Raw genomic sequence first — 21040 nt, 5'->3', positions numbered from 1 at the left:
AACATTATCCCTGGAACCACGCCGCTAGCATGGCTAAAAACAGACAAAATAGTCATGAACTGTCTTTAACAGTTTATTTCACATTGAAATGTGACTGACCTAGAATGAACATGAACAGTTACTGTATCTCTCTCTACTGTTAGAATCACATTTTTGTAACAATTAATGTGTTACAAAACATTTGTGACACTTCAGCATGATGAGGGTAGAAATCTCAGTAGTTTTAGAGAAACTGGGATTAAAGACCACCCAGAAAACTGTTGGAGGTGCTCAGTGGTGGAAGAGTCGCAGGTTGGTGTGCACCAGAGTTATGCCTTGCTCATTACAGGCATTAATCACAACCTCATCAGCAGCAGAGCCCGCTGGAGCTGCGATGTACTCAACGCCACTCTACAGATGGACACACAGAGGGAAGGAACGTTAGTAAAGATGGTTGGAAAGCTTGTCAGTACACTACTGTTTTTAGAGTCAATAGTTTTCAAACTAGTAGTGACATTTTTGTATGCAAAAGGATTGTCTGCAGGCCATTCCCATGCAATGTCTGAAAGTGCATACAGTATGAACTTGTGCTTTTGTGAAAGGTTATAAGTTATATAAATTAAAGGCTATATTTACGCGTTTGGCACGATCTATGTTATCTCTGAAGGGGAAGAAGGCGTCAGAGCTGACAGCCACGGCTTGCAGGGAGCTGATCCAGTTCTTCTTTTCAGTCTCTGACAGAAGCTCAGGCACCTCTTCATACATTGACTTCCAAACTGCCAAGTCTGGGCCCTGTCAACACAAAACACACACAATAACAGGACTTCGCATTTGTTTTCAATGGGTCAAACTTGGCATATTTTGTGATAAGACATTGGACATCAGACATCACAGAGCAGACAGGTGGGCTGTGTGTACTTGACGGCCACTGAAGAAATCAAATGTAGCCATAGCCAACTTACTGTAGCTCTGTTTGGAGTGGTAGCTAACATGATAAGAATGACCAGCCACTGAAATGAATAACATTACACTACATGATTATCCACTTAATAAAATACTGTCTGCTGCTAGCCATGCAGCGCTAAGCCTGCACTGTGGCTATGTGGCATTGTATTTGTGTCTCAAACCAAAGTACGCAATGGGAGAGAAGAGATGTTTGCTTGCTCAAATTACATTATTCTTTGTGTGATAATTCCTCTACAAGATACAATTTATGTGCTTAAAAAAATAAAATTATGCGCTCAAAATGGCCCATCGCACGTTTCTGCAAAATGTTCACGACTGTGGATGCTGCTTATCAAAATAGAAAGAATCTACAGTCAAGTATTTGTCATGTTCTGTGACAACAGACTATGATTCACTGTCATCAAGATAGCCACCGATTTCTCTCTCTTGTTTTATTCCTCGTTTAGATGCCAAGTGCGATGTGTGCATATATTTTCCAAGACTTCCTGTGTGTGTCTATGTATATTTAAATGTGCCAGCGACCAGTAATGGAAAATAGTAAATACAGAAGTGCAAACAGAATGCATATACATTGGATGACTGTTCTTCCAAAAATGCCAGTGAGAAAAAGTATAATTGTAAACAAGGTATTTTTACGATCAAAATCCTACGACTACAACTTAACTACTGCTTTATCTTTAAAGTGCCTGTTGCCCATTGTTACCACCTTACCTCTCCAATGGTGTTGCTGACATACTGGTCAATTGCGTTGGCCATCTCTGCCCGCTTCACACCAGTCCGAAACTTCATGTTCAGGACACGAGGGTTGTGTCTCAGCCACCAGTTATCAGCTTTGTCACCTGCCAGCCGTGTGCAGTGGATACGAGACTGCTGACCCGCGCCAATGCCAATAACCTGTAAAACACAGAAAAGAGAAAATATTAGCGAAAAACTTATGGCTCATCCAGATTCCTTTCTCCTACTTCTACCTGCCTGTTCTTACCTGTCCATCTTTAGCATAGCAGACAGAGTTGGACTGAGTGTACTTGACAGCGATGGTGGCCACAGTGAGGTCACGCACAGCTTCCTCTGAGAGCTTGTGGACACAGAAACAACCAAAAGGGTGAACACGTGTCATTTAGATAGGATTGCGTCAATAATGAAATTATTATTTTTAATGACAAAGCAGGATGAGCCCAAAATACAATATGAAAGTAAATACACTACAGTGACTCACTGAGCCCTTGGAAACAACATTCTTGAAGAATTCCTTATCGATGAGCCCTCCGTTCCTCTTTTGTTTGAGATAGAGACCAAACAACACTCTCACCTCAGCCTCATCAGGTTCATAGTCTGGATCCATCTGGGACAAAGACACACATTGTAAAATCAAACAACAAATCAGAAGGTAACTAAACGCTGATTCTAATCATCCTTATTTAAATACAAAAATTATGATTGATAAAATAAAATAAAAATCTCACACCTGAAGCACACAGTAGTTGCCATTCTTCTTTTTGGAGAGGATCTTGAGTGCCTCTTCATTGTAACCAGGAGCAATGATACCATCTGAAACCTGAGAGCAATCAAATTGAATCAATGTTAAGGAAAACAATGTTGCAGCATAAAAAACTAATTCTGTATTTGTTCTTTGACATAGTTTTACCTCTCTTGAGATAATCTTGGCGGTGGGAACGTCACACACATCTGACACGGCAATGAAGTCTCCAAAAGACGACATTCTGTCTGACCCTGAGGATGTAGAAGGAGTTAATACAATTCCATATAAAGAGACAGTAGATAACCTGGAGTATTTTCTATCTAATTAATTGTTTGACCTCTTGCCCTGGCATAGGCCGTGGCCAGTGGGGTGAGATCCTTCAGCATGTCGTGCACCATGCACACTTTGGCTTCCTCCTCAGTCAGAGGAACTCCTACTGCAGCTCCTTCAGAACAAAAGGTGAATAAATACTTAATTCCAAGTCCACATTTATACTGTTAAGAGTGCGTCTGCGTGTCTCTTTTGGTCTTACCAGCAGGGCTGACATGTTTGAAGGAGGTTGCAGCAGCCATGCCGAGGGCGCTCTTTAACTCTCTGACCAGCTGCCAGGCGTTCAGAGCATCACACAGGTTGATAAATCCAGGTGAACCGTTGACCACTGAGAGGGGGCAGCGACAGGAATAGAAGCAAGAATCAAATTGAATGACGTTTAAGGATAAATTATTAGTAGTTTTCTGCATTTCTATGGAAGTTAGCAACATCTTTAAAAAAATAATAATAATTCACGTCACTGAATTATCTCCTGTCAAAAGAAGTTACCTTCTATCTTGTTCAGAATTTTATTTCTTTTATTAGCAGTAGGGTTGGACCCGAATATTCGACTATTTAGATGACATCCGTTTGTTGGGTAGGTATTCGATTTTTAATTTGGATATTCGCACACAGCTATACCGCTGTCTCTTACTACACACCGCTGCACGCGCGCACACACACACACACACACACACACACACAGAGGCTTGCCCCGCCTCTTTCTGTTTCTCTCTTGCTGTATCATACAGGGACAGACACATGCAGGCCACGATTCAGTTTTCACAGCAGCAGATAAGCCGCGTGTGGAGGAGACAATCCGGTCTTTGTACAAATTAAACCAACTAGATTTAATGTGTTAATGAGTTTGCTTAAGAAGTGCTGGTAGACAGACTTTGTTACCTTTACAGATCCAGGCTAGCCGTTTCCCCGTTTCCAGTCTTTGTGCAAAGCTAAGCTAACCAGCTGCTGGCTGTAGCTTCATATTTAACAGACAGATGTGAAAGTGATATCAATAATTCTCATCTAACTCTCTGCCAGGAAGCAAATAAGCGCATTTCCCAAAGTGTCAAACTATTCCGTTAAAGACAAATCACTAAACAATGCTCACACTGACACATTTAGGTCAGATGAGACAGTTGTGATGCGATGTGGGTCTACCTTTGAGGGGGAGGACTGGGCGCAGGGTGTAGATTTGGGCGGGTGCTTGGTGAGGGTTCATGCCATAGCGCAGAGGCAGCTGGGAAACACCACGGCTGTACTGTCCACGAAAGTAGTCTGATATGGCCTCATCATACTGTGCTGTGTGTGTGAAGGCCTGAAGAGAAAAGAACATGAAATACACTTGGATGAGAAAAAATATATATAAATACATCAACTACTACTGTGTACCAAAGGCAGAGTTATAAACCTCAAAGCATTTACATCTTATCACTCGACAATCAAGAATTTAATACAAGGAGGCGACTATTTTATGATGACTATATCTGCAGTAATTATGTAGGTATCATCCCTAAGCAAAGCAATGATCAATCCAGACTACAAGTTCACAAGTCGTCAATGTTAAGACTCTGTAACCTAAAACACACATTTCAACACTGGACTTTGTTTTTCACTGCACCTTTTCTTATGTTGCGTAAGAATCTAGCATCAAGTCGTTACCATTATGCAACCATCACTATAAGATGGAGGCCTGCTCATACCTTAAAAAAGCCAAAAACATGATTTATTATCTCAATTAATCATTTGGCCTATAAGATGTCAGAAAAGCTAAAATATTCAAACAGCTTGTTTTGACAGACCAACAGTCCAAAACCCAAAAATACTATAACAGAAAACAAGCAAAAATTCTCATTTGAGAAGCACGGAACCAGTGCTTTTTTGATTTAAAAAAACAAAAAACACACACAAAACTTAAACAATTATCAAAATTGTTGCCGTTTAATTGTCTGTCTATCAACTAATCCTTTCAGCTCTAATGGTAAATGGACTTGTTTCACGCCTTTCTAGTCTTCTGAGCACTCAAAGTGCTTCACACTACATATCCCATTCATCCCATTCACACACTGATGGCAGGTGCCAACTGCTCATCAGTCTAATGTAATGCTTTCTGGTTCTGAATTCAAAAACCATATACATTTTTTTTTTAAAGCTGCTGCCAAAAAACACCTATTACTTGAGATTAAACAGAGTAATGAAAGGCCTGAAATTATACGCAAGCATTGTAAAGCATTACAAAGACTTTTTTTAAACTTATTTTTAAAAAAAGAGGGATTTTAGAACATTGACATACTTTGAGCTCTTAAATCTAGAATTCTAAAGCCTTAAAAAGACCCCCACATATGCAAAAGTTAAATTGCATTGGGGAAAAAGAAATTTAATAAGTCATTCTTGTACGTGAATGTGCCCCAGAAAGTGTGCAGTCCTTTTAGCACTCTAGTGTCTCCGTTTCAGAAAAGTCACCCTAAATGTGTTAGTCTTGTACAAATTCAGTTTATATACTTGCAAGTTAAAATGGTGGGGAAAAGAAAAAAAGTCATGTTACTTTGAGGGCCAGGGTCCTCCGTGTTTCCAGGGTTGTATCTTTGTCTCCTGAACTCGCTATCTCCTTGGCAACCAGCGAATAGTCAGCAGGATCACACACTATGGTGACCCGAGCATGATTCTTGGCCGCTGCTCTCAACAGAGTCACACCACCTGGGAAGAAAGAAAAAAAAACAACAAAAAAACCCCCACATTTTTTTAATAGACATGTTAATAATAACAACAATGATAATAATAATAATAACAATGATAATAATAATAGCATTAATATTAGTGAGGTGGAAAAGAAGAACAATTAAAGTTTTTAATGCGATGTGACTCATTAATCTTGGGGTACTCTGCATTACAAGCATTATTTTACACAATTATTAATCAAATTTAGCTTAATATTCTGAAACTACATGCACAATCTCATCTGCACGACTCACCAATATCTATCTGCTCCACAGCATCTTCCACTGTAACATTCGGGTTAGAGACAGTCTTCACAAATGGGTAGAGGTTGCACACCACCACTCTTAAAAAGAGCAAACACAGAACAAATGTCACAGTCTTCATCAAGATCATCATCATCTGTTTGAAAACAATAACTTGTAATTAATCAATAACTTGTAAATTAACTTCTTGCAATTCTAGCTATCACAGTGTGTTCATGCCCTCTCAGAATGAACCACTTCAGAGAGTTGTTTTGCCTTAAAATTAAGTAAAGATTGGTAAATATGACATCATTTGGGCCATTACAAAGATTAGAAAGAACATGTGAGGCATCGTGCTCATGGATCCTCATGTGCTCAAATTTACGTAATTAAATCTAGTCACAGTTCATTTCTGAAGGTTGAGTGAAAAACAACACACGCTACTTTATAGAGTTTTGTTAGAGGAACTACTCTCTGTCTCCCTCCCAAACTGAAGTTAGGGCAAGCTTGGGACCGGAAGGTTGTCTGTACAATCCCCCGGAACGGCAAGATAAATCTGGGTGGAGAAAGTGAAAGGCAGCCCCTCTCTCATTACCGCCACTGAGGTGCCCTTGAGCAAGGCCCTTAACCCCAACCTCTCCAGTGGAGAAGCTCAGTGGCCAGCAGATCAGACTGTGGTTGTACATCTTCCAGGTGTGAATGTGTAACGGTGTGAATGTGATCAGGGCGTTCAGTGAAGACAAAAAAAAAAAAGTCTCCTGACATTGATTCTACTAAAATTCATCACAGTTTGCTTTCATCTACTTTGAGCCTTTTAGGTGGAATAAACTACAGGATTCTCTGTCCCATAATGTAGCTGCTAGGGCAACAACGATTTCATTAATCAATCTGTTGATTATTTTTCTCAATTAATCATTCCTGATTAATTCTTCTGATGCTTCTTTTGTCCGACCAACAGTCCAAAACCCAAAGAAAAAAGCAAATCCTCATATTTGAGCAACTGAAACTAACGTAGGTTTGGCATTTTTTTCTTTTAATAAATGACTTGAATTATGAATCGACTATCAGAGCTCAGAGCTGATAATTTTCTGTTGATTAACTAACTGATTAATCCACTAATCATTTCAGCATAACTAGTTACATTTGCCTTTGATAATGCAGCATTACAACAGACTCTGTGCCTGCTTTTTATGCCTTTAACTAACATTTTCAACATTGCTGTCTACGCCACATATTAATTTTTAAAAAAAATATTCTTATATTACTGCTGTTTAAGTAACCCTATAAACAAGCATCTCCTGAACTACTTGCTCTCAGTGTGATTTCCTGCACAAACATCAACTGTCCTACAGTGTGAGCATCATACTTCTTCCATCCTAATCAGATGATCCATTCAACCTCTGTCAACCTCTTTATCACATGCACACAAAGATTAAAAGACTCCTGTTTAACTTGAGAGTCAAGGAAACACAAAGAAATTTATATTTCTATCAAATGTGTGTGCAATCAGTGTCTAATCAGCCAAGTTCTGTTGACTTTTAATCAAGTGTGTAGTTTAATTCTCCAATGACAATCTAATCACATTCTTCTGGTCCTAAACAAATGAGAGTCACAAGACCAGCTTATAACAGGAGCAACAGTTTTCCAATTGACCAGCAACTAAATCAACTACACATGCTTCCTAATTGCACAACACAAGCCTATACTGTAACCATATTAGCCTGTGATCATGCATGTTTTTTGAATCAACTGGGCTTTGTATAAAGTATTTCTAACTCAGCTTTTTCTCCTCTATTGCAAATAAATATAAATACCAACCATGCTATCATACAGCTGATTTTAAAATGTGAATTTCTGTGTGTTTAAATGTTTTAGATTTTTCCAGTAATTTGCAGTGCTTCTCTCACCTGACCAGGCTGTAGCCCAGCTTCTCCATGTCTGCTGTGTCAGTGGGGGTTTTCCTGGCCAGGATGCCTCCATGGACAGCAGGATGCAGGGTCTTCACTCTGCCCCCCAGCATCTCCGGGTGTCCAGTCAGCTCAGCCACATCCCTGACACACAGCGACACGGACAGGTTAGAGAAGGCCACCCATTGGTAGCTACTAGATTTAATGAATTTGGGGAAAACAAAACACAGCTGCATTGAAGTTCAAGGACCACCTCAGCACCCACCTGACAGCCAGTCCAGCATCACGCAGGGCTTTGGCTGTGCCACCCGAGGCCACCAGAGACAGCCCCACATCCACCAGCCTTTTGGCAAAGTCCAGCAGTCCAGTTTTGTCTGAGACACTCAAAAGTGCTGCGAGGACAAATAAAAAGGAGGCTTAAGAAACCTTTTCACCAATTTGTATAGACATAAAAGAGAAGTAAAGGCGTATTTCAGCGAGGTGAAGCTGACCACGTTGGCTAATGTTAGCAGGAGCTAGCATCCTGCATGTCGCAGAACGAAACTTTATAGTGACGACAGCGAATCAATTAAATCTGAAGAATAAACTCTTACCGAGCTCTGAGGAGGCCATGTTCATAGTCACGGTGTTAGTCTGCAGTTTGTCTGGATGTCCAGCAGGTTTCTGCTCGGTCTTCACTCAGTTAAACAAGCAAACACTAAAGAGAAAGACTGTGGAGGCTCAGGCTGAGACAAACCTACAAGCTTGTCATTGCTTCATCATGTGCTTCAAAACCAGAAAGACCCGCCCTACTGAAGACGGGCCGCCCCACCTGACACACAAGCGCACCCCAAAGAGCCATACGGCACAGGAAATGCGCATTTTCATCCACAAACACGATCGGAAATATTCAGAAAATAGGTGTAGGTCGCCCATTAAGATCGTAGCTTACAACAACAACAGTTTTGCAGCAGCTATAGGCTACTCATTTACATATTAGATTACAAACAAATGCAATATGTTTATTTATATTTGAGGAAGCGTCATAAAAGTACAGAAGCGACTAAAAGCTGCAGAAACAGACTGTTAAGAGGAAACGTATGTACATATCACCAGCTTGTTACCTTTACTGCAGTAGGCTATAACTTGCACAAGCATCCAATATGTCCGTCTTTTTGTTTATATGTATCCAATATCTGCTAGAAAATGTCAAGTCAGGCCACGTGTCTTCTTGTAGTTTCACCACAAGAGGGCAGACATGGACCATGTTGACATCAGAAATACTTCCCGAGGGGAAACTCTTTGAGACGGAGCTACAGCAACAGGCAGCATGCACGTTGGCGCATGCGCACTACTCCATGGACGCATGAACGCATGAACGTTTCTTCTCCTTATAATGTTTCTGGTGACATTTGTGCAAATAACAGTTTAATATTTTAGATCCATATTGTTTATTCACAAAACGTTAATGACAATAGCTTACTGAAATGTATGTGTTACTTGCCGTGCCAGTATAGCTGAAATTCCCTATTCAGGTCACAGACAACAAGTCCTCCAAATTAAACGACAAATTTAAAATTAATTTGTGATTGGGGCTACACAAACAAAAGTGACTTGACGTTTACATCTGTTGAATTGCTTTTGCATTAAACTGCTCATGAACTGCATAATATTGATTACATGGAAAAAAAAATAAGACAGAAATCCGAATAAATGATGATTTTGCATATAACGTCATGTTAAAATTAAATCACTGTATTTGACTAAACCTTCAGATAACAGAGCCATGAAACTACTAAACCACTAATCCAGTAAAGGCCTCTGACTTTCATACCATAACAGTTTTTAAAAAGTGTATTGACTTATTACTCTTGGTTTGGTGGCCATTTAGTGTATTCTTGTATTTTCACCACAAGAGGGCAGACATGGACCTTGTTGATACACATGAACGTTTCTTCTCCCTATAATGTTTCTGGTGACATTTGTGCAAACAGTTTAATATTTTAGATCCATATTGTTTATTCACATATTCACAGCTTAACATGGTAAACATCAATGATAATAACTTACTGAAATGTATCTGTCATGTGTATGTGTAACTTTTGAGTCACTGCTTCTATTTTTGATACTGAGACTGAGCAGCAATGCTTTACTCCTAATTACTAGGCTATGTTTTGTGCATATTTTATTTTTAAAATGATTATCTGAAAAGCTGGTGCTCTTTGGTGCTCTTATTTATTACTCTGAAAAAAGCTCATGATAAATAAACCTTTTTTTTTTTAATCAGAAGGCTTCTGGAGTCACCGGCTATGTTTTTGGTGCAGAATTTCAGATCAAATTGATTTAACCTACAATAAAATGACCCGGACTACAGTGTTAGTGTTTTATTTAGTTGATGCATGTTCAGTCTTCTTGCTGATCAGCAGAACTGAAGGTTACACTGACACCAAGAAGGGCCACGAACATCATCTGTGTCCACTATTAATGGCTGAAACACATACATTTCCTGCAACAATAAATGACGCTCATGAATACATTCCCCTTCGGACCACGCCTTTTCAATAAACTTTATTGGCAAAAACGGTGGCTTTTTCATGCTTTAGAACAGCGTTTTAAGTCGGACAGATGTGAATTTATTGGGCCCCGTCACTCACACCCATACTCGCCCATTAGTTAAGTGACAGGACAGGGCCCGCTGAAACCTGCACCAATACGTGTGATTACGTTAAAAGATCGCACAATCTGTTCATATTTACGTAATGAGCCCGACATTTTGCTGATTGATTAAACTACAGGGTGTAAATATTTTAAGGGCTCCCTGATTTATAATCCAACAAAGCAAAAAGAGGCCGATTTATTTGTCTAACTATGAAAATGGGAGTTTCTGGTAACAGGCTCTGTGTTTGAGGGCCGAGCTGACATCTCAGGGGTGACTTGAGTGATTCAATGGACAGTGAAACATTTTTATAGAAAGACACAGCATTCACTATGCATTATTGGTAAAAAAATAAATAAAAATAAGACAGAGGTAGGAAGGCCGTCAGCACTTTTGTTGAGGCTGGCTGTTGTGAAAACTGACAGCATTATCAGCAGTAACTGTAATTTACGCAGGGATTTTTTAATCAGCATGGCTGGTGTATTCAGATTAAATTAGAAGAGAAACGGAATCAATGACCTCCATATATTGCTCCACTGCCTTATCAATTAGCTATGATTTTTGTACTGTGTCAGAGGAGCCTGTGTCATAAAACAGGCCAAATGGCATTTGTCATACAGCTGACAAGTCACACAACTAAATGAGCTCCTATTGATTCACATGATTTTTTCATCAGCCAAATTAAAAGCTGCAGTTTGATAGAGGCTCAGTCTGCAGGCTTGTTGTGTATTGTGTTGTCCCCTATTAAATCAAGTCTAAAAAGTTAAACGAATGACTCGTTTGAAGTCCTTTAAGTTAAACATGTAACTGGTATAATTTAGTGAATTGAACAGGTTCTTTGATGCTGCTGCTGTATGGGTTTGCAGCTTCAGATTAATGATCAATTAGTGATAGGCCTCAACCAGGTTGGCAAGCTGTGCTGTCACATAAACGACTGCTAGTTTAGCTCTTAAACTGCAAACAAAGTTACTCCAGAGCATTTCTTATTGTGTGGATCTTCATTTTCCCATCCCTCTGTTGCTCTGAGGTTTCTTCCTGTTTTTTTTTTTAAATAGAACGTGTCTTATGTTAACACAGATTGTAAAGCCCTTTGAGGTGTTACACCATGTTACGTGACCCATCAGATTCCTTGACCTGAATAGGAATTTCAGCTGTTGCCAAACATGGTCCCCCCGACCCTATATATTCAGATAACAGATATGATAACAGTGTTTTTCATTCAGTTAATCCTCTAGTGTCACAGAAACTGACGGGTCACACATTTAGACACCAAAATCACAGCTATCAAAATTTGTGGTAACACTTTATTTGGATAGTCCACCTACAGATAGTTTAGAGAGTAGTTGTAACACGTCAACTGTTTCACTCTGTCTGTAGATGTTTAACAGATTATCATTATGTGACAATTCATGAACACATTCTAATTAAGATGTTTTTTGTGCCTAAACCGAAACCAAACCTAGAAAACAGTTTTATTTGTGAAACAGCTGAATTGTTGAAACTCAACTAATAAGCTGTTGAAATGTTACAAATACCCAATAAACTATCTGTAGGTGGACTATCCAAATAAAGTGTAACCAAACTGGGGGCAATGACCATATCTAAATAAATACTATGGTGGAATCGTGTTTGGTAACAGCTTTCAAAATAAAGCAGGCAAATTTGATAAAAACACTTGCCGTGCCAGTATAGCTGAAATTCCCTATTCAGGTCACAGACAACAAGTCCTCCAAATTAAACGACAAAATAATTTGTGATTGGGGCTACACAAACAAAAGTGACTTGACGATGTGTTGAATTGCTTTTGCATTAAACTGCTAATGAACTGCATAATATTGATTACATAGAAAAAAATAAGACAGAAATCCGAATAAATGATGATTTTGCATATAACGTCATGTTAAAATCAAATCATTGTATTTGCCCAAACCTTCAGATAACAGAGCCATGAAACTACTAAACCACTAATCCAGTAAAGGCCTCTGACAGGTCTCTTTCATACCATAACAGTTTTTAAAAAGGGTATTGACTTATTACTCTTGGTTTGGTGGCCATTTAGCTGCAATTAATGTCTTTGGAACAATCAAGACCTAATAAAGAAACCTAAATCTGATAGCTGCATTCACAATAAGCCTGTGAAATGTGATTGATGTGTGACTTTTAATCTGCTTTCTCACTGGAGTTTTTAACGCTTAAGTGGAAGTCATGTATCCTGAATAAAATGACATTAGGGCAACTTCTGTTGTAGAGACTCAGTTAATTTCTCCTTCATAGATATTTGATGACATAGTGAATAATTTCAGATGATTGCTGCTATTTTTTTGAAAGGCATTTCTGAAAAAAACCTTTTGTTTTATGTATCATAACTCTTCAGTTTCTATAGCCCCTGCCTGTAACCACAGCAAAGTCTCTGCTAAAAGTCCCATCAGTGTTTAAAGGTACTTCCAATCATTGCACAGCCCTGCTTTGTTTGTGTCTGTCCAGCCAGTTAAGAATGCATTTAATCACTATATAAACATGTGACTGTGGTCTGAGAAGGGGCTAAATGACACTATACGGCGTGTCCTCCAATCTGCTCTTTAATCACAACCCTTACATGGCTGCCCAATAAAACGCCCCGCCGCAGTTACACACACTCATCATGCTGTTGCTCTTGGAAATTAAAGTGGGCCTGTGTGACATCACCATCAGGCTTTTGATTGCTTTACTTCCTCTTCATTAACTTAATCATTTGGCTATCAGTAAACCCCACCGAGTAATTAATATCTGAGAGCCTTTGTAATAAATTAAAACTGTGAACCGAGAATGATTTGGTTTGCTAGCAGGCGCAGCGCGGTGGCTGTGGACAAACAGGAAGGAGCTGAAGGAGATGGTCCATGATTGTTTACGAAAACATGGTCCATTTTCCCCTGTGAGTGAGATTTACGTGAACCTTTGTGGTATTTCTATCTCATAAGGTTGTTTTAACGTGATGTTTGATGGCAATGTCAGTCTGTTGAAAGGTCGGGCCACCACTTTGGTCCAGACTGATGTTTCCCAACAACTATTGGATGGATTATCACGAAATTTAGTTCAGACATTCATGATCCTCAGAGGACGAATCCCTGATGTTTCTTTAAGCACCACCAGCAGGTTGACATTGGTGGTTCTGAGAGAAATTTCTCTACAACTATTCGACATCTTCTCCCTCCCGTAGTTTTGTGCTTTCTCGTCTCTCTCCTCTCTCCTTCTGTCGCTTTCAGCAGGTATTTCTACCTCCGGATCTGCAGAGTCTGGATCTATGATTGTGGGCCATCTGCTGGTCCCGTGTTCCTGCTCGACAACTGCTACTACAGTTGTTATTATTAGTCTTATTACTATTATTATCATGATTATTCCTATCACTATCATTCCTATTATTATTACTTTGTTAATATTAATATTACCACTACCATTACATTATTACTATTCTAAAATTCTAGGTGGAATATGCATTGTGGTGGGATTTATTGGGTCTCTGTAAATAATATTCTAAAAAGTACGGTCTAGACCTGCTCCATAGGAAAAGTGTAATGAGCTAACTTCTGTTATGAATTGGCACTATACAAATGAAATTGAATTGAATTGAATACACACATTCATGACATTCCCATTAGTTTCAGCTGCACTTTGTGTTTACTGCTAATTAGCGAATGTTAGCATGTGACACACTAAGATGGTGAACATGGTATATACCTGCTAGACATCAGCATGTCAGCATGCTGACGTTAGCATTTAGCTCAAAGCAGTGTATAGACTCTTAGTCTTGTTTGTTCTTGTTCTTCATCTTACATTATAGAAGCATTTTAAGAGGAGCATGACAACCTCACTCAACAAAAAAAGGGTCATTTTGACCTTGAGGACAGATGGCATTAATCTAAAGTACTGGCCTTCCTTTTCATGCTGTTCCCATAATAATGGTTTGTTATCACAGATTTTTAAATGTACTTATTTACATTTGATGGGAGATACTAGTCAGGAACTTTGATCAAAAATTAATTCATTTTTCAGTTATTTTATTTAATTTCTTTTTTACTGTCATTTCTTTATTTCACAGTTACACCACAAACAAGTTTCAGATAAATACAAGTATGATTCATCTTTGCAATCATTCAAATAAATTAAGTTCATTTACATGTAAGTGACAAAGAACAAATTCATAAACATCATCAAGAACAAAAAACATCAATATTCACATTAAAGTAAATGGATGGAATTCATGGGATGTTCTGCAAAGTATTTGCCCAAAAACATCCAGAGCAGCAGATGTTTCTAAGCTTGTATTACACCACACAGCTTGTTTTACTTTTTTGTCTTCATGATGCCGTGGAGTCTGCACCTACTGTACATTCACACGCTGTCTGAACGCACGACAGTTCACTTGTCTTACTTCACATCCTTCATTCATGTAGTCATGTGTGTTCACTGGGTGGAGCTCCAGCTGTCAGTGGATGGAGCAAAGACAAGGTGACCAGAAGGTGATTGGCAGATACCCATAAAAACAGCTACATTTGGGGAGGAAATGAGCACCTTTTTTCAGCATGCTACAAAATGTACAGTACTTAGAGATGATTTTATTTACAGACAGTGTATACAGTATATTTGTGTCATAATCCTGTGTGTGTTTGGTAGCTGTGTGAATAATTAGTGATTCCAACAAACGTCCTGATTGGAACATAAACTCTCACAGAGCAGACCAGACAAAGATCTTTAGGTTTGGAAAACGTCTTCTCTAGTGACCACAAACACAGACATGTCCCAGTGTAATGTCTCTGTAACACTCAGGAAATCAAACCCGTGTTTCCTGGGTGTCTTTTCACAGTCCTGCCCCAATCTTCCTGTCACTTCCTCCTACTTGCACCCCCTCCAGCTCCTCATCAGAGAAAGGGCTGTGGGGATTGTAGCCAACGTCGGTGGTGCGCTGCAAGAAGTCCGTGGATCGTGGCATCCCAATGCCGTTACCCATAGCAACAGGAAAACCATGCTGGGCTTCCTCTTCTTCTTCCTCCTCCTCCTCATCTTCCTCCTCTTCCTCCTCTTCTCCATCCTCCAGATCTAGATCCATCCCTCTGTCGTCTGGATTCACAGCTCGTCTACTCTCATCAGATTTATCGGTGGCTGTTTTTCCTCCACTGCGTAGTTGCTGTGTCTCAGACTGGGCCGAGGCGATGGCCTGCTCCTTCGCCTTCCGGCTGCGTTTCCACTTCATCCTCCGATTCTGGAACCAGATCTTGACCTGCAGAGAGGTGACAGAGCAAAGAAAAGGTGTTCAAAAGATGCTCACATTTAAGATAATATAGCCCAGAGTTTGTCTGAACAGATTTAAATACATATTTTTGTTAGTACATCTATCATTTGCAGCTCTAGAACAGAAGTCATTCTAAAAGCTGCCAGTATGTTTTAATTGCTCTCGCTGAGGTTTCTACCTTTTTTGCAGTTTTGTACACTGTTCTGATTGTAACCTCTCTGAGATAAATCAGTGATAATGATGCCTTTAATGCCTTTGATAATGCTGAATAAAAATCTGTAGACCTTAATATTCACTTTTTGTTTCCCATTGACACTAAAGAACAAATAACTCATTTTCTTGAGTCAAATCCGATTCAAGAAAAAGTACAGAACCTCCAACACGACTAAAAAATAATAAAAGTCTTTGTTCTTTCTTCCGTGTCTGTTTGGGACATCCAACAATAACAGCACACTACCTTTCAACAACTTACACATTAAAAAAAGATTAATTCTCTGGTTTGTGTTGTCGGTTTGAAAGAACTTGAAATATATCACAATTTATAATCAAATATACTGTAATTGTAATTAATCAACTCTACCAGAATTATGAAAGAATACACAATGAAAACAGACACACAAAACATAATTTAAATCTTGTACATAAAATGCAGAGAAAGCGAAATGCCTTAAGTCCTTGTTCAGTTCTTTGGGAGATAAACTCACCAGTTCAGACTCTTGAAACAGTCACAGATGGTCGATATATGTATATATACAGTAATGTGTCTGTTACACAACGTGCACATCTACATGACTGGTTTGCCCTTTATTTCAAATAATATATTGACTCCTCTTTGTTAAATCTGCACATAAGGTGACTTTTTAGCACATGACAGTCACAATTAACCATTAATCAGTTTTTCAACCAGATACAATGTACAGTGACGCTATACACTTGCAATGGCTACTATGCTAATGGCTTGTTTTTACTTATTTTTTTATGGTTTTAGACAGCTCATGGGTTGGTTAAAGGTGCCATTTATGTTGTTTTTTAGGATGAAATCTTTCACATGGTTGTATTAGAAATGTTATTCATGATTTTATTATCACATGTCTGTTTAAGTCTGGTATTGTGGCATATTTGTTTTTTTTGTCTTGTGTTGTTTGTCTGTAACTAATATTTATTGCTGCATATCTCAGCCAGGACACCGCTGAAAAAGAGATTTCTGATTTCAGTTAGGCTTTCCTGGTAAAATATAAAATAAATAATTTAAAATAAAACTAAATAAATGAAAAGTCTGTCTGTGTCTGGTCTGCAGTATTGAGTATTCATTATGATGGGTTCTCACCTCATTCTTGTTTCTGTTAATGACTTTTTTCCCCTTTTACCTTGAAATAAACCTGTTTGCTTGTGAAGTGGAGGACTGGTCTCTCTTACCTGTGTTTCAGTCAGCATGAGTGAGGTAGCCACTTCGAAGCGTTTGGGTCTGGACAGGTACTTGTTGAGTTTAAACTGGTTCTCCAGCTCCAGCAGCTGCTGACTGGTGAAGGCAGTGCGGGGCCTCCGGCACTTCCCCAACAGACCAGACTGAGGGGCTGGAGGAAGAAGAGCAAAGTTATCAGTCAATAAGTAAGTGGATTAGTTACATTTACAGTTTCCAGCTATTTTATGACGACTGTTTTCTTATCTGATATCAGCCAAGTGGAGTTGGCTGATATCAAGTGGAGTTTTTATGTTTAACACACCATGTCTGAATATTTTTGTTTTGAGAATTCATTTTATTTTGAAATATTTGGCCTTTAGAGAAGATTCAAGTCTTAAATGTGTCTGAAATATTTGGCCAGTAACTGCCACTAGTCTTATTTATATATAAATACCAAGGACATAGGAAGTTCAATGTAATTTTGTGGGTGGGAAAAGGCACACATATGCCCGCACTCTCTGGCCATCATTAACTGTAATAGCTTTACTCCAGTTTATTGTTGACGGGGGACAAGGCAGAAGCGGGCGCAGAGGCCATAAAAACACAGGCATGCCATTAACTTAATGAAAATTCAATGAAGGCTTTTGGGATTTTATTGATGAACTACAGAACGTTTTAGGTGTTTGTTTATAGTTCCTTCATCACACAAAGACAATTTTCATCGGGTTGGCGTTTATAGAGAAATAAATGAGCCAAAATGAAAATATGACACACAGATAAGCAGTAAACCGAAACCAGTGTAGCCTACTGTACGGGACAATGTGTGGCTACACAACATATATGAAGATCTCCGGCATTACCTTGAATACAATATTATACAAAGCATGACTGGGAAAACTTGCTTTCAAAAATAGGTTGTAAATTATAATTATACTGACCGTGAAACTAATTTAGGACAGAGTGCTTTTTCAGCTTGAATAAAGAAATCCAAACGCTTACACACACGCCTGTTTCTGTGTCTGATCTTAAACTACATCATCGAAATGATTTAGCCTATACATTTTTTATTTAAAAACTCTGAAGCATTGAAGGACAAGTCATAGCAGTCTTGCTAATCAGTGATAGATTTTAAATAGGCCTATAAATCACTGGCATGACTTTGGCTATTCCGAAAATGAAAACAAGAAGCAATCAATAAGATCAAATAAGCAAAAACAAAGAACGAACTACTAACATATAATGATTAATTATGCCTATTATATTATCTATTAATTGCATATAATATGGTAACATAATAATAGGCTAATAATAATAATAATATTCGATACAGAACACAAGTCGAGTTTAGTCAAAAATTAACAAAGTTTCATTTGACAGTCAGCGTTTGTGTTCAACGAGTTTACAGGCTCAGCGGTTCAGTTCTTCAGAAGTCAAACCACCTGATTAAATCCTCCCTCTTCCTGTAAAAACTGATAACGGAAAACGGTTCAGAAGCGACGCAGACTTGAGTCTGTCTTTGAAGAGTTTACAAACAATATTTTTGCACCTGTCAATTCACTCTGTTCATTTGGCCTTTGAGTTTTAAAGTTTGGACCTATAAAATAATCTTATCTGATCACACTTACAGCTGTAATCTGGCAGTCGTGGCATCATGATCCCAGCGCGGATCCAGTGCTCCAGGGGCAGAGATCCCGCCATGGCAGCCGCCTTCAGGTGCTCTGGGTAGGTCTGCGTTAGTTGTGTGAAACCGGTATATGCGAACGCGGGGTGCTGGCCACCCAACGCCGATAATGGGTACATGGGTGCAGGATACATGCCAGGAATTGAAGCGAGTCCTGGATGTGGGAGGTTTAGGATACCCGGTTTGGGGATTATTCCGGTCTGAAGTTGTGCCGCCCGCGGAGACGGGGTGTCCGCGCGGCGGCAGGAGACCGGGCTGCCTGCGGGGCTGTCGCTGCTCAGTCCGGGAGAGAGGTCTCGGCTCCCCCGGTTGGTCTCATCAGCGAGCAGGGCGTCGATTCTGAAGTTTCTCGATTTCTCCATGACGGCTTCACTCAGGAGGAATGCAGAGTCTTACAAAAACAAACGAGTCAAGCTTGGCGGGTGCGCACCTGTGCCGTGCGTCTGCGCACAGACAGCGGAGCCTCTTCCAGTCACAAAGTCAAGCTCATATGTTCTCCTGTCACAGCACAAGTTACTGCTATTCAGAAATGAGCATTAATACATTATCACCTTGTATCTTAACTTCTAATGTCCTTAGAAAAAACTTTTTGACAGAAAGATACTAAATTACTGACGTTTGCATGCGCATCCCTCCATCTGTTTCTTTGAATTGTACACTCCGCCCTGGTGTTTAACACTAACTTCACAGAGGTATGTGTCTCACTCCGTCAGCCTTCCTTCTCCACCCCTGCATGTCGGTGTGAGCTGGGATTGGCTGGAGGCTGAGCTGCTCTGACGGGCCTCTAATCAGCTAATTACTCGCTCGTTTCTCCCCCCAGAAAGCATTCAGAGTGAGGTAATGTCCAACCCCTGTCCCGCCTGCAAACACCTTCAACTGCATCAAAGAGCGGAGGTACATTAGAAGATTAGGCAGTTGTATTTTCAGTATCTATCTTACTGCCAGCTCCTCATACTCACCACAGATTGCAGCCACCTTGCCATAAACAAAGAATTACATACAACACTTTGATTGTCCAAACTAATGATTAGTGCTGCAAACATCCTCCACACCGTCGCACCAAATATTGGCTGTTTTTCAGCAGTCTTAAGGTTACTGGCTTGCTCTGATTGGGTGACGTTAAGAAAAAAAAACATTGTGTCCAATATTTAAATCATTAATATTAACGGCTTGCTCATTCTCATACTAAGGCCATACCAATGCCATTAAAGTTTACGATCAAGAACTGCACACAAACCGTATAAAAGTGTAATGACTTGGCAGAAGAGGCTATAAGTTAATTGGCCTTCTGCTTAAGGTGAACTGATGCCATTTTAAGACCTGAAAAAGCGGAAGCTGAAGTAAGGTCTGACTTGGTCTTTTCAGCATGGCTGAATACAATACAAGTGGTCTAACTTACTGCCTGTTATTTCACTGACAAATAAACCCTTGAAAAATAGGCTACACCATAATACGGTCTAAAAACTGTGCTGCAGACACAATCAGTTTGTAAAAATGAGAATTTGAACGTATCTGAGACTTTTGATCGAACAATTTTAAATTGAGAATGTGCATGTTGATGCAACGCAAACAAATGTAGGGCACCACCACTGATGCGCAACATTTAGAATTACATTTTATGTAAAAGAAGATAGTGAATGTTTTTGAAAATGCAATGTTTCGGGCTTAGATCTCTAGACCTAAAGGAAACGTCGTTTTTTTAGATAAACAACAACCACCCTCAAATAAAAGCCTCAATTTCTAATTAGACAGATTTTTAAAATGTCGATTATTTAGTAAAACGTTAGGCCTATATTTTCTGTCAATTTTATTTGCCCGCACGAATGTCTAAATGCTGTTTCAGAGATTTCTTCTGGTGGGGAAATACTGAATCTTTAATTTTTTCATCATTAATTAACTTATTTGCTGGTCTGAAAGTAATCAAATGTGAATATGCCGAGTATAAAAATACTGTTATCCTGGAAGGCTACACGCTGAGAGACCTTTTAGTTGTAGGATGTAAAAAAAGGTTTCAGTCATAGTCATCTGGACACTGTTTTCAGAATCAAGACGTTTCGGGTCCCATCCGGAAGTCATTCTCAATTGTGAATTGAGGATGGGAGCCGAAACGTCTTGATTCTGAAAACAGTGTCCAGATGACTACGACTGAAACCTTTTCTACGATAGAACACTCCTGGACGAATGAGGGACTACACCGTCTTATTTTGAATATGTAAAAAAAAATAAAAATAAAGGACTTGACCTCAGTGTCCTCAGGCCCTGCACGTGCCGGACATCTGTTTTTGCAATATTCCCTCACCTACCTGTCTACCAGGTGAGCATTAGACAACAGAGCTGATCATTAATTGATCGACATAAAATTAATCAGCAACAATTTTGATAATCAATTTATCGCAAAAATGGCACAAATTCACCGGTTCAGGTTCCTCAAATGTGAATATGTGCTGGTTTTCTT

General features: G+C 39.3%; 2 protein-coding genes across 2 annotated transcripts; both read right to left on the bottom strand.

Annotated features, from left to right (window-relative positions):
* Window positions 1-60: 60 nt before the first annotated feature.
* On the bottom strand, window positions 61-8385 carry atic (5-aminoimidazole-4-carboxamide ribonucleotide formyltransferase/IMP cyclohydrolase). Its single transcript, XM_044192890.1, has 15 exons — window positions 8195-8385; window positions 7867-7993; window positions 7602-7745; window positions 5707-5795; window positions 5280-5431; window positions 3896-4052; window positions 2958-3083; window positions 2763-2870; window positions 2591-2676; window positions 2411-2500; window positions 2162-2287; window positions 1928-2020; window positions 1657-1839; window positions 616-771; window positions 61-390 (listed from the first exon to the last, which is right to left on the bottom strand). Exons 1-15 carry the CDS (start codon window positions 8217-8219, stop codon window positions 271-273), a joined length of 1782 nt encoding a protein of 593 aa, XP_044048825.1. The 5' UTR covers window positions 8220-8385; the 3' UTR covers window positions 61-270.
* Window positions 8386-14261: 5876 nt separating this feature from the next.
* On the bottom strand, window positions 14262-19269 carry mnx2b (motor neuron and pancreas homeobox 2b). Its single transcript, XM_044192810.1, has 3 exons — window positions 18530-19269; window positions 16919-17076; window positions 14262-15490 (listed from the first exon to the last, which is right to left on the bottom strand). Exons 1-3 carry the CDS (start codon window positions 18945-18947, stop codon window positions 15071-15073), a joined length of 996 nt encoding a protein of 331 aa, XP_044048745.1. The 5' UTR covers window positions 18948-19269; the 3' UTR covers window positions 14262-15070.
* Between the last annotated feature and the right edge of the window lie 1771 nt (window positions 19270-21040).

This window comes from Siniperca chuatsi, linkage group LG1, assembly GCF_020085105.1.
Source record: "Siniperca chuatsi isolate FFG_IHB_CAS linkage group LG1, ASM2008510v1, whole genome shotgun sequence".
NCBI lineage: Eukaryota > Metazoa > Chordata > Actinopteri > Centrarchiformes > Sinipercidae > Siniperca > Siniperca chuatsi.
Note: the sequence above shows the minus strand (reverse complement) of the source record. Positions and strands in the feature narration are given on the sequence as shown.

What these genes read in the sequence shown, in the direction of transcription:
- atic (XM_044192890.1), bottom strand. Translation starts at nt 8,219, where the DNA reads ATGAACATGGCCTCCTCAGAGCTCG. An exon ending in ATGTTGTTTCCAAGGGCTCA is followed by an intron (nt 2,021 to 2,161) that starts GTGAGTCACTGT and finishes TGTGTCCACAAG; the next exon opens with CTCTCAGAGGAAGCTGTGCG. An exon ending in GCTATGCTAAAGATGGACAG is followed by an intron (nt 1,840 to 1,927) that starts GTAAGAACAGGC and finishes TGTGTTTTACAG; the next exon opens with GTTATTGGCATTGGCGCGGG.
- mnx2b (XM_044192810.1), bottom strand. Translation starts at nt 18,947, where the DNA reads ATGGAGAAATCGAGAAACTTCAGAATCGACGCCCTGCTCGCTGATGAG. An exon ending in ACGACTGCCAGATTACAGCT is followed by an intron (nt 17,077 to 18,529) that starts GTAAGTGTGATC and finishes TTCTTCCTCCAG; the next exon opens with CCCCTCAGTCTGGTCTGTTG. An exon ending in TCATGCTGACTGAAACACAG is followed by an intron (nt 15,491 to 16,918) that starts GTAAGAGAGACC and finishes ACCTCTCTGCAG; the next exon opens with GTCAAGATCTGGTTCCAGAA.